Source organism: Fulmarus glacialis, unplaced genomic scaffold, assembly GCF_000690835.1.
Source record: "Fulmarus glacialis isolate BGI_N327 unplaced genomic scaffold, ASM69083v1 scaffold8510, whole genome shotgun sequence".
Classification (NCBI taxonomy): domain Eukaryota; kingdom Metazoa; phylum Chordata; class Aves; order Procellariiformes; family Procellariidae; genus Fulmarus; species Fulmarus glacialis.
Window position 1 is genome coordinate 6,760 of NW_009185771.1, and position 13,558 is coordinate 20,317.

General features: G+C 41.3%; 1 protein-coding gene across 2 annotated transcripts in view; it reads right to left on the reverse strand.

The window, feature by feature from the left end:
- Nucleotides 1-1,481: 1,481 nt before the first annotated feature.
- The window catches only part of RERG (RAS-like, estrogen-regulated, growth inhibitor), a 103,889-nt gene continuing 91,812 nt past the window's right edge, over nt 1,482-13,558 (reverse strand). Inside the window, exons 3-5 of one of the 2 annotated variants that reach the window (XM_009577791.1) lie at nt 3,081-3,154; nt 1,938-2,369; nt 1,748-1,897 (exon numbers count right to left, since the gene is read on the reverse strand). In XM_009577791.1, coding sequence (XP_009576086.1) covers nt 1,962-2,369; nt 3,081-3,154 — 482 coding nt within the window. In that variant the 3' untranslated portion in view covers nt 1,748-1,897; nt 1,938-1,961. Of the gene's footprint in view, nt 2,370-3,080; nt 3,155-13,558 lie in introns of both variants that reach the window. The other variant, XM_009577863.1, reaches the window with a different exon arrangement.

Sequence of the window (13,558 nt, forward strand, 5' to 3'; positions counted from 1 at the left end):
ACCTGTTGCAAGAACCCCCTGCCCAGAAGCACATGGTGAAGTTTCCATTGCAGTGTGTGTAGCTGGTGTATGGCAACGTATCTGAATATGTGGACCAAGATATAGATATTGATTCCAGAAGAGTGGAAAGAATTTTCACTATCTAGAATGGGGGAAACAGAGAAAATAAACAACAGGACAGCTAAATATACACCTGAATGTGATGTTCTTTGATGCTGGTTGGGTAAAAGATATGGTGAGAGAATATTTAAAAAAAATTACTTTGTTTAAGTATCTTTAAGCGAATCCTTTTGGAAAGTCCTGACTTGGGAATTTTCTCTGTCCACAGGGATATACATGCTTGATTCTCCAGCCATTTCCACCTCTTATATGGCTACCTATAACTGCATAAAGTGCTATCCAACCAGATATCCTCACTCTTCTACATCTGTGGCAACTTGCGTTCGGTAGCCTTTTGGTGCTACTTCCTCAGAGAGTCAAATAACCATATGAAGTACAAAGCAGTGGAGAATAAAGTTGTAAGTAGTTGCTGCAAGAGAGCTGTTCCTCAAAGGAGAATACTGCTAATACTTCCATTTGTCATCCCAACCTTTGGCTGTGGTTCTACATGATGCCAGTCTGAGCTGCACACCACGCTGCCTAAAGGGATGCAACACAACTGGTGGGAGACGGGCACAATCTGAATGAAAGTCTTTCAGTCTTGGTTCTTGCATCTCTTAGCATACAGTTAATAAGCCAAGTAACAAAGCAAAACTGGCTTAAATGAGACGCATAAGGGAGGAGAAGGGAGGAGAAAAACTGGACACCTTTTATCTCAGGCACAAAAATCTGATAAAATGCACTTTCAATTGAATGTGCCAGATAGAGTCACAAAAAACCTGTGCTGGTTTAAACCACAGAGTGCTTCAAGCAACATCTGGAAGTTTAAACAGCTGGAAATTATGGCCTTTTGATATGGTAGAGGCCATTCACATCTGATTTACATTTGGGCTTAGACTTTAAATATTTGCCTTCCCATGGATTCAGCTCTTCTTCAGTATAAGATAGAATAACAGGAACCACTTGAATTGAAATAAGAGCAAAACAAAAAAGTAAACAAAAGCTAAAAACTACCCATAACTAAATCAATAGTAGTATGGTTATTTTTTTAATTTAATTTCCCAACACATACACTCCCATTTCCCCAAGTGCAGTACTGCACTTCGAGGGGGAAATGCCGAAATGCCACTGAACTAGCTGATTATTTCTTGATAAATTCTGCAGTTTCAGAGGATCTGGAAAAGCAGCTGAACTTCTGCTCTCTTGAAATGTGTGTCTTGCTGGCTAAACGCTCCATGGAAAAGACCTTTCCTATATTTTTTGTATACCTCGCTAAGAACATCAGCATTCATAGATTTGACAAAAATAACAACAAGGAAGGACAGTTTGGAGTAAAAGCACACAATGCGCCAATTTAGAGCTGGTGAAATGTGTCTGATGAACTTTCTGGTAAAACACAGCAGCCTCTACATGTATTCAGTCCTTGAGAACACCAGTTGTGATGGTTGTTGATGGACTGAGGACTGAATTTACTCTCCAGTGGCTACTGAGCAGCTGGCTGGCTGGAAATGATGTTTAGGCACTACTGACTTGCAGGGAATTGGAGCCAGCCTTGTAGAAGCAGAAGACGCTCTGTCAGTGCCAATCCCCACAACCATCTAGTCCTTTGGAGTTTGCTTTTTTATTTCTTTTTTTTTTTTTTTTCATGTTAGCCAGAAGCAGTGTGGCTAAATAGGCTAAATACATCTCGAAACAGGAAAAAAGTCTGACCCCGTGTTACTCAAAAAAGTGGTGTGGTTTGTCTTTTCTATTTTTTTAATTGCAAAGCTTTGACCATTTTTAATTAAATGTGCTCTGCCTGCCTCGTCCCTACACCAAGCTAATATGCTCTAAAATGCTTCTCTGGCTTAGTACAGCTCTTTTTAGCTGCTGATTTTGGTAAGCATCTTATTAATTGCCTGCTTGACGTGGGTGGTGGAGCTTCGTCTCCGAGTCTTGCCCTGGACCATCTTTCGACGCCGTACCTCACGACAGAGCTCATAGAAGGCCTCCATAATGTTGCCCTCTCCTGTGCAAGCAGAGCATTCATAAAAAGCACATGCTAGTTCTGTGGCCAGCTTTTCACCTTCCTCTGTGCTGACCTGCCTGGAGTGATCCAAGTCTGCTTTGTTCCCCACCAGGATCAGTGTGACATTTTTGGGCTTTTTAACTTCGTCCAACAAGTTCTTAAGTGGAAGCACTTCCTCAAAGCTGCCTCTGTCCGTGATGTCGTAAACCAGCACGAAGCCTTCACCCCATCGCACATGTCCTTCTTTCTGAATAGCGTCCTCCTGTTTTGAAAAGACAGACACCAGTCTTAGGAATTTGATTTACGAAGAAGACACCATGCCTTCAGATAGACATTGGTCCTCCAAAGCCAGCAAAGCCATGTACATCTGCTTTACTGTATGCTTTATGCACGTCACCTTTTTTATCATGTAGCATAGGAGATCTACTCTACCAAGGTGTCATGGACTGCCTGTGGGCAGGCTGGTAGCAGGCGATTGCAATGATACCCAGCACACAAACTGCATAGGACTGTGCAACATAAGCATCTGCCATGTTTTGAAAGGAATGGGGACCTAGCTATGACAAAAGTGCTCTTCACTTTGGTGGGAATCATTGAGGCTGTCAAGCCTCATCACTTGACTGTAGAAATAGACTGTGACTTCATGCATAGTAATAACATGTTGTTGGGTTGGCCCTGAATCAAGGAATGAGAACAAAATCATTTTAATCCCAGAGTAAACCCTGACCTTGTTTGTTCTTCCAGTGTTCGACAACTCTAAGCAGGGTCCTTTGCAGAAGGGTCTGGATTCAGCATGCTGGGTCCAGCAGCAAGCTGATGGTGGTGGAGGAGGGTGAGCTCTGCTCAGAAGCAAATCTCTGTCCCCAAATCGGACCATACCTGCCACCCACTGCACTGCTGCCACCACCGCGCTCCCCCTCCCTGCTGTCTATCTGAGCCAAGGCATTGGATAATAGTACATGTACCCACGCACCTGACCAGCTGTATCTAGTATCTCCATGGAAACCACTTCATCATCAATGGTAGCCTGGTGACGATATGTAGACTCTAAAATAAGAACACATTTTGTGAAATGTATTAAAAGAAGGTAACTTTTTTTTATCTTCCTCACAGCTACACCAGCACAAGACCTGAGATATGACATACAGCTTCACTAAATTGTTCTTGTTGGTGCTCTTCCAGGCATTCTGGAGCACACTCAAGTCCTCCTTTCTACAATGGTGACTATTTTACTTCTCCCCATATGGCACAACTCTTTTTTTCCCATGTCTTATACCTGCAAAGGGCTATACCTGCACTCTGCACCCAACAAAAGGACAGAGTTTCCTGCGGCAAAGAGCTCTGCATTTTTTATGTTTGCTCATAGGGAAGGCTGCCACCCGTGAACACAAATACCGCTACTCTCAAAGCATCCAGCTCAAAAGCTTATCACTGGGCAGCTTGAAGTCTGACAAGACCAAAACCAGTATGATTGCAAATCAGGGAACCTAACCACTAAGCTCAGGCCTTGTACTGTGATAAAATTACAGAACAGTTAGCTATCTCAGGAATGTCTCTTTCAAACATGCTGAAATCATCACATTCCCCTCTTCTAGCAAGGGCTCAAGCAGTGATTTCCCTGTGTATGATTTATAAGGATAACCAGTGGGCATTAAGCATTCACACTATGCTACAAGAAAAAAAAGGAACCTATTTACTGTGTCCCGGGTTCTGGAACCAGGCAACTAATCAGAAAGCTAATTACAAAAGGGCTTGTTTTATCTTAATGAGCTGATAAGCTAAATTTGATAGCATTTGACCTAAAATTTGGAAAATGATCTGTGCTAACATTCAAATTTATTACTGTTGCTAGCTCACAGATGTCCTATATCAAAAGGCAAATATGTATGCTTTAAACTGTGGCCAGTGAATGCTTTGCATTGTCAGAGACACAATTCTTTTATTTGGTGCAAATCTCCTCAATAGGAGCAAAGGATATCTTTAAGGAAACACATTTCTTGAATTTGAACTTCTGAAAGGGCTCATGTTTGGTGAATGCCTTTTTTCGTTACATACTTAAGAATGTCACCTTTTCATAGTGACGAATGTTTCAGTGCTGTCAGTGCTGCAAACACTCTTTTCCCAAAACAAAAATGTCACTTCCCTCCTGTGCCACCTTCATTGCTTTAAGTAGCCCAGCTGCCTCTAATAGGAACAAATGGTCAATTTAATTAGGCAGGTGGCAAGCAATCTTGCTGTAGGGTTTCAGGCAATGAAGACTAGGTTTTTTAAAGGCTGTAAATACCCCTTCTGTTTAGTGTTGCAAGGCTGTTGGAGTTGGGAGTTCCACCTTTGTGATCCTGAGGCTATACCCACACAGCAGAGTAAGATGTAGCTAAGTCTCTCAGTGGTATGTCTTATCTGTCCCTTCTGTACACCCTCCTAGCTGCTGCAATTCCCTCAGGGGAATGCAGAAAAGCAGGACCTCTGGTTTGGCATGGAAGCTGCAATGATGCACCTTCAGCAAATTATTTCAGTGGCTAAAATGCTCGGTGCTAGGTTGGGACTCCCTGGGCATCACTCCATGTCCAAGGTCATTTAGGAACTTATGCCTTGTTTCTTTGGGGGAGAGTGCTGTGAAGAAGAGATGTCTCTCTGAGTGAGTAATGTGATATTAGCTCCTTATTTGTTTAGGCCTTGCGATGCTTAAATGCCTTCAACCATCTGGCCCTGCTTGACAAGTAGCTATTGAGAATTGGTCCACACAACTTGAGAAAGTGCTTATCCAACCATGCTTGCAGAATATCTGTGAAATGTCCTTCTTAAAAGGCAGAGTGTGGTAGGCCATACGGCTCTTCCCTGTGAAATGAGAGAATAAATCTCAAGGACTAGACTTGTGCTCGCTGCGGAAAAGCAGCATGATTCTTAAATGATACTTGAGTTCTCAAAATAGGACTCTGCCAGCACTTTATGTTGCGAGTTTAACTCACTTTGGTGCTCACGTTGGGATGGAATTTGATCCTGGACGAGTAGCGCTGATTTGGGTCAGATTAGTGTAAATATATCTTAGTAAATGTGTCTCTGTTCTCGTGCTTTGGAATGTGCGGTAGCTGGGTGAATTTTAATGAGGAGTGTAAAACAGCTGGATGCTTAAAGCAGTTTTTGGTGTAATCACAGACATGGCTTCTCCTTCAAGGGAACAGAAATATCTGAAGAATCTGGTCGTTTTGTAAGTTACAAGCCATGGTTGCCTGGCTTTGGGATTTATTAATATAATTTTCCCTGTGGCACTTTGTCTTTTGAGACATGCAACTAGAGAGAAATTAGATGACTTGAGACACCTGCTGGATCCCTAATTGAAACCATCAACAGTGCAGGTGACTCTCTCAGCTAAGCACCCTTGACTCCTAGTAGGATTGATGAAGTAAAATAGGTGCTGGATATAGCTTCTCTGATCTCTCTCCTGGGATGAATCACACCTCAAAAGCACTTAGAAGTCTAAAATTGGTCAGACAAATCCAGGCTGTAAATGTCTTACCTTTGCATCGTCATGGTCAAGAAGAAAGAGCAAAGTGTAACACTGTGTGCCAGCAGTCTTTCTGATATAGGCTCCTAAGACTACAGGCAACTTTCTGAGCTTCAGAATATCATTTGCACCAGGTGATACCTATATATTATATCTATAGCTATATGGCTAAAACCTCATAGATAGAAAAGAAACCTCAGAGCTGTGTTTTACTCTCCCTAGACTCAGTGTCAAAACTGCTAGCCTCAAAGCAGAGCTAGGGAGCTGCTGTGCTGACCAAGCTGTGGTTTGCCTGATGCTGTTAGTGCTGTGGAAATAGAATAGTCACACTTGATGGTTTGCTCTGTTTCAATGTAAGTAAATCTGACCTGTTCCTGTTGGTTTGGGGGTGTGCTATGCTTCTATTTGTATTCCCAATAATGAGATCAAAGGTGCTGGTGAGTGGCTTTGGAAGCTGATGTCGGATTTCGGGCTCCCACTTGGTTATAAAGCTGCAATCCCCCAGCACTCTTGCTGTGCAAAGCACTCTTGGTTCTCACAGTCCTGTCATTTGGAAAATTTAAATTTATTCCAGAAACTGTCAAAAAGCCTGAGAAACATATTGGAAAGTGGTAGCAGCTGGTTTGTTTTTAAGTCTATAATATATTGCCACAATAATTCATTAATAGGAACTGGATAAAATTTTCAAATTACCACAGCTGCTGAATAGTTATGGAAATAATAATTTTTTTTTTTTGGGGGGGGGAGGATAATTAAAAAAACTCCCCTGGGGCTCCCTGTGTTGATAAGCATGTTACAGATCTCCCTATTTTTCTGAACAATATGATTTTAAAAAATGCAGGAAAAAACTGCTAAACTTACATAGAGAAAACTTTGAAGCCCATGATCCACAGACTATCCATGGATATGATGTTCAGGCACAGCTTGACCACATCACATCCTTGCACTATGCTTATTGTGACATATTTAGTAGAGTTTTGGCCTGTAAGACTTAGCTGGTCATTTATCAAACCTATTTGTCCAGGGCTATCCTGATCTATTGAATATATCTGTTCCAGAAGATTTTATTTCCAAGAGAAAAACTATTATCTGAGAAATAATTGCTAGACCTTGGTTCATATTTGTAGTGATGTAAAAAGCTGTAGTGATGTAAAAACCTGTTTTCAGTACTTGTTTATTTTGAACAGGCAATATATATCAGGGAGATGTCACAGCTCTGGAAGGAAGTATTTGCATTGGAAGGGTTTATTGCTTTAAGGAAAACACTTGCAGTAGGAGTAGGTAAATCAGCTGAGATGGAGCAATGACATACACCATTTTACATGTTTGCTTTTAAGTACAGAGGGACACAAACTCTGTTTCCATTCAGCATTTTAGTTCATTTCTGTCAAGAAAGGTTAATAAAACAAGGACATTTAAAACTACTCGAAGAAACTTTGGTCTCATGGTGGCTTTCAGCCAATTGGATCCAAGAACTGCAAGAGACCTAGAGAAAGAGTTTGTGTAATATTTATAGCTGAGTTTCCAGACCAAAAAGCTACAGTTAATAGGCATGAACTTCTAAGTTACGGTTAAAGTCTTGTTTGAAGGCAATGCAGCAATATGTTTAAAAAACTAAAATTTCCCATAACTATTTCTGATTACATAATAAAGGTTCCTGTGTGATGGGTTTTTTCTTTTTTCTTTTTTTTTTTAATAAACTCCCTGCTCATTTAGACTCCTGTGATCTTTGACATCCATCAGGATGGTACCTGTCTCTATCACATTTGAGAACAGTGACTTTGACAGCCCATTGGGGAAAACAATTTACCTGTGTTACTAACCCTGGTGCTGTTTAATATATTCTCCAGAGCCTTCCTTCAGCCTGCCTTTGTGAAATCTGTCCCCCTCCGCATTTCCTTGCTGCTTCAGGAACTTTTCACTTTTTAGAAAGCCCCTGTAAGTTGAATGTACCTTCCTGACTCAGAAAGTCTCTCCTGCTTTCTTCCTTCCCCCCCACCCAGCTCTTCTCAAAACTCAGGTGAATGTATTTTTTTTCTTCTTGCATCTGGCTGCTACCTACTCCATCCATTATTACCTTACAGGAAGGTTTTTATTCTGCAACCATCAGTGGTTTTACAGGAACCACAGCTCTGCCCTTGTGTATTTAGAACATATTTCTAATGCTAATGCAATGTATCCTCACATATGTCTTTATTAACTGATACTACAGACCCCAAAATAAGCATAGTTGGGTTATTTATCAATAATACCCTCAAATGGTATGCCATGCATTGTTATTGCTATCATTATTATCATGTGTAAAAGAACAAAAAGTATTAAAAAAAAAAGTTACTGAAAGGAAACTCTGACAGCTCTGATAATTGGACTTGGATTCTTCGATGTTGTAAGTGTTTCCACATGTGTAACCCCAAGAGTCAGGAATACAGAAGGAAAAGTTCTAGGAGATTGTACAGTACCTGTGATGTGCCTTATATGTACAACTATCACACTACACGAACATTCATGTCAAGCCACAAATTTAAACCAAAATGTGTATGAAAAAAGAAGGTATTTGTTTGCAGTGATATTTAATTCAATTCTAGGGATTCTAGCCTGCTTCACATGCTTCTACTGTTGTGAATGCTGCTTTTGGAATTGATATGGTGATGTGCAAAGGAGTTTCCTTTCTAACTTCATTTTTGGCTTTTTTGGCTGCCTTCTACAAGGCTACGTTTGCTGTAATCGGAGTTGCGACTGCTGTACAGCAGGTATTCCCAAACTACTCAGATTAAAGCTGAGCACAAAAAAGTGATGTGGGAGGCACTGCAGGCAGCGAGTGTGCCCTAGCTTGCTGAGCTGCTTTCAATTGCTGTTTTCAGTCAAAGGTGAAGCTCTCAAATATTTCCATCCTGTAAGTTTTGCTAAAATCAGGGGTGGGTGGAGGGTAGGGGCCCTATTAATGCCCCTGCAGAGGCACAGGGAGGAAGGCCCAGTGTCTGCTCTGGGCAGTCAGCAGGCATGTGCTTCTGCACAAGCCAGGCTGCGGGGCTGTCCCTGGCCCATGCAGATGGGCAAAGACTGTTAGTAGGTGACATTAGAAGAAGCTTCAGGTGCTGTGGGGACTCACAGGGGGGAAAAAGGATGCTCTGTGGAGCACAGGGACACATGCAAAGCTACTGCAGTATGAAATCTAGAGAACAAATTCAGAAGAAATGAGGTTTCATTAGGTCTGCTGCTCAGTAAGCAGCTTGGGTTTTAGCATATTTTCCCCTTTATAAAAAAGTGGGAAGGAAAATAAATGGCTATTGCATGCATAGCCCCACCAGACTATAAAGTTCTCATCTTGGTATGAAAGGATTTGTTGTATCCCCAAAATTTGCTCTTTAGGTAGAACAGGTAGGAGATATAAAACTAGTCTACAGAAAAACATTTTTTCTTGTTGATATTTTCAATAAATAATATATTTTGGCCTCCAAACAGAAATCCTAGAACACCGTTTTCTTGAAGACAACTCTAAACTTAATGGGAAGGATGTCTATTTGTTGGCTTCTGCTGCATATGATTTTTCTCCTGCGTGAGAAGACTGGGTTTCTTTTGAGGAGAAGGGGAGTGGTGTTACATTTCCTTTCCTGCAGGTTCTGTTCTTATCCAGCTTTTGCTGAGATAGGCAGAGAAAATGTGTACAGATACTTGGGAACTGCATTCATTAAGGCATGCTAAAACAAAACCAACAAAGCCAGAGCAGTGCTAACGAGTAGAAAGTAAGCTTCAAGGCTTTAACTGTTTTTTTAATTTTCTGATTTAACTTTCCCACCAACACTAAGCAGAGGCATTAGTTCCTGGTGGGAATTATGCCCATGACAAGTTTAAGTCTAAATAAACCATATTTTGCTACACTTTTCTGTTTGATTGTGGCAAGAAGTCTTTGTTAGTAAAGCTGTGAGTTTCACCTTATTTCTGCCAATATAAATGAAAACTAACCAGTGTGACTTTTCTCACACCTAAAACAAGCAAAAAAAATCCTGCTTTCCTGAAGGTGCAAAAGAAAGCACTGGAAACTTCTGCTCATCTGGAGAACATTTCAGAATATGATGAGCATGAAAAGTAGGGGCAAAATATTTTGCAGCTGTAGCTACAGCAAGAGCAGCCACTGCCATTCCTGATTTTTGCTGTCTGTCGAGCTACCGTAAAAAGGCAATATTTTTATTACTGGCATCAGAAATATCTTCATCTTGAGACTCATATGAAAGAAAACAAACCACATTTTCAGATAACTGCTTCCCATGTTATTTTTAAGCATCTTCCTCTGCTGCTCTCAATCACAATTTAATCATTTCAAGTCTTTGTCGAGCATTTTAGAAGCCAGTGTTGGGGGGGTTAAGGTGCTCTAGGCCATACCAGTCCATTTCCTTACAAACACCTCAGAGAAATCGGGAATGCTTTCACGGCTCATTGCCATAATACATTCAGTATAAATTCCTACTGCTGAGGAGTATAGTAAAAATGATATAACATATTAGATGTATATCAAGTTAAGTAATGTTTTTACTGTTTTGAAGTGGGGAAAAACAAAAGCCTAGGAAGATACCCAGTAAGGCACAATCTCGACTATTGAGGACTGAATCAGTTAAGAACTGAGGCAGAAGGAATGAGTAATTTTGTTAATAAAAATTGGGGATGCTAATAGCTAGAGTCTGGCTTGAAAATAAGGCTGTTTTCCAGCAATTTATTAAGCGTCTACACATTTGTCGTGGTACTCTCTGAAACACAGGTTGGCAGCCATTCCTCCTAGCCCCAAATGGTTGGTTACCATTACATCTCACTTTGGCTGAAAGCCCATACTGGACCACATATGTTATTTTAGCTCGTGCTTGGATAAGCTGTAGTTGTCAACATGGGTGTTCAGATGAAATACGCAGAAGGCAAAGTTCTGCAAGATGATGGCAGAACTCTCTCCTCTTTTGCTCACTTTGGAAAATGGTTATTTTTAATCATGAACATGTTGATGATCTGGTCTATAGCACTGCATAGACTGCAGTATCCTGTTGTGCAGCAGGAGGAAGAGAGGGCTGGGAGGGGAGGCTTCCCCAGGCTGCCTTCCTCCTGGGGCTGCTGGTCTCTCAACCTTTACACCCTAGGACTGAAGGGACCACCAGTTAATGATTTATTAACACTTATTTTAGTAGGCCCCTTTGTTAAAAGTTCTGTTTGCTGTCTGGGCAGTTTCTCTCCCAGCTGTGCTGCTGGGAGTTAGTATTTTTATGGTAAAGGCAGGCAGTAAACCTTCAGGAGTGTTAAGACAAACTTGCTGAGTGAACCACAAGTCGAGAAAACTAGAAATCTACAATATACAAAGACATGTGTTTCTTCAACTTGTGATCTGCAGCAGTGAAAGCAATCCTGGGGATCAAGAGTTTGTATTCAGACAGTATTCCAGTGGTCCAGGCAATGTGTTAACTGAATAAACCAGAAAGCAAAGACAGTCCTTGAGAACCGTATTTGGACCTGAGCATCTGCACTCTTTTTCATGGCTGCATTGGCACAAAATTAGTCCAGAAAGATAGTTCTTGCATCTTCTCTTGCTACAGTAAATTATTCTTAATGAGGTCTTGGCTCCCACTGCTAAGCTGTTTCTGGTTATCAACCATTTTGATGGAAGCTAGTTTGGATATATTCCCATTCTGCTCTGTTTATGTTGTTTGTACAGATCTGTATGTATCAGGTGCAGAAAAGAAACTCAGGCTAGCAATATTTGCTAGGGTTGTAATGTTAATTACATTATGTATGGTATCTGCAAACTTCCCTTGTGGTCCCTGAATGATGCCATTTTGCTAACAGAACCTCCAGGTACAGATGTGGTTATATAGGCAAAACTACCCTTTTAATGTAAAAATAATCTTCCTTGCAACAAGCTTTCCAATGGGAAAAGCTTTCTTGCCAATGTAAACAATATCTTCACAAAGTGATTTCTGCTGTTCTTGCCAAGCAGTGAAATTTATAATTCTTGAGCTGGTCTATAGGAAATGAAGTTCTCTGCTGTGAGATAATTCAGGGCACTAACAGAGGTGTCTGTCTCCCTCCCTCAAGCTCTTTTTTACCTAGTGTACCTTTCTGCAATCCTTGGGCTGTTTCATGTTATGCTGGAGAAGAACAGTGCTATCGTGGGCCTTTCATAATCAAGCTAGTGGGACAGCAATTTGTACCACCTTATCTCCCATCTTTGCTGCTTTACTCATACCTACACATTTTACCCATGTTTCATGCTGTCTTATGGGCTGCCTGTATGTTGCATTAGACAGGATTTTATAGAAACACCAACTCAGTTTTCTTCCCCTCCCAGTTGAAAAAGAGTGAACAAAAACCTGAGTGACTTAAAGAAATTGTGACATAGTTGGCAGAAATACTCTTTAAAAATGTCACTATTAATCTAGTAGTCCTAGCAAAATTATAATTTTTCTTAAGCCTCATGTTTCTTTACGGTTACCTCTACTCCTTCAAAGTAATGAATAGTCTTTTCTCTATGCCGTTCAAATTAAATAAACTCCCATGCTTTTTGTCTCTCTTTGCCTTCATAGATAGGCCAGTTTGTTATGCACTGTTCTGCTGATTATCTACTCAGTTTTCCTTTCAGAGGATTATCAAAGTTGTATGAAATATGTGAACAGCTAGAGAAAGACATCTAGGGATAGTGTGAGAAAGCCAAGTGACTTTTAGAAAGGTCAACAAAAATATTAACTCCTTGGTTGCCGTTATTTTATAAATAGACTTTTGTTTAAAGCACCTTTGATATGTGAGTCTTAACTCTATGAGGACCAGTTACTTAAAGAATTTACAACCCTTCTATGAGATGAAGGATTTTATAGGTGAGAAGTAGAGGCAGAGAGACTGTGGGCAACAAATCAGTGACAGAATCAAGAAAAGAACTGAGGAACCTATCTCCTGCACTTCCTTGGGGTTTTATTTGTTTGGTTTTTTTCCCTATATGGCAAAAATGTCCCTGCGCCTCAGAAAGCACCTGATCCTCCCAACTGTACATAAAAATGCTAATTCAGAACAAATGACACAACCCAGTCCATAATCCCCTCTTTTTTTAAGTCTTGGACATCCCAGCTCTGTTTCTAGTTAAGCAAATTGTCCTGATTATGGTAGAACAATGAATGTGTTCTCAGAGAAATACTGCAAAACTTATTTTAAAAAGCACCCATTAGCCATAGCTATGATGAATTTTCTTCTTTCATCATTTGAACCAGGAGATTCTCCCTGCATGCCATGGCTTATGGAGGCAGGTTATTTGCTGTTGCCCATGAAGTATTCTGCAGGCCATCAGTGCTGTCTATCTACTGCTGTGATGACTCTTTGGGCTTCCTCCTCCTTTTCTGCCCCCCAGGAAAAAATAAATTTACCAGTTCCCTTGATGACTTACTCTGATTCAGCACCTCCAATTTTAAAATCAATTAAATATCACTTGTTTGATGGCAAACCACAATATCCCTCCATCTTTGAGGTCAGGTGAAGGCACCCTAAATTCTGGGCACTGCCACTAGCTCGTGGGGGAAATTTCTGAGATCCAGACTGTTATTCCTGTTTACTGGCACTGAGGAGAGCACCTATTCACAGCAGCCTTGAAAATCGTGGTGTGAAGTCCTGGGTCACTGAGGTCCATGGGACTCCTGCATTCAGGCCAAGAGTTTACCCACAGAGGGTAGGTGGCCAAATAAAGGTCTTTGCATCTCCACCTCGAAACTCATCCCCATAGAGTATGTCCATCCTTGAGACGGTGCTGGCTGGCAGGTGTTCTGCATTTATACACTCTGGTTTTGTGGCAGCAGTGAGGTGGCCAAGCCCAGAGAGGACCACCTGCAGCGGTGCTGCTGCGAGGGCGGCTGCTCGCAGGCTGTAAACTCTCCCCGAGCCGAGCCGAGCCGCCTCGGTGGCAGGGGAATTGTCAGGCTTCTGCCGCCCCG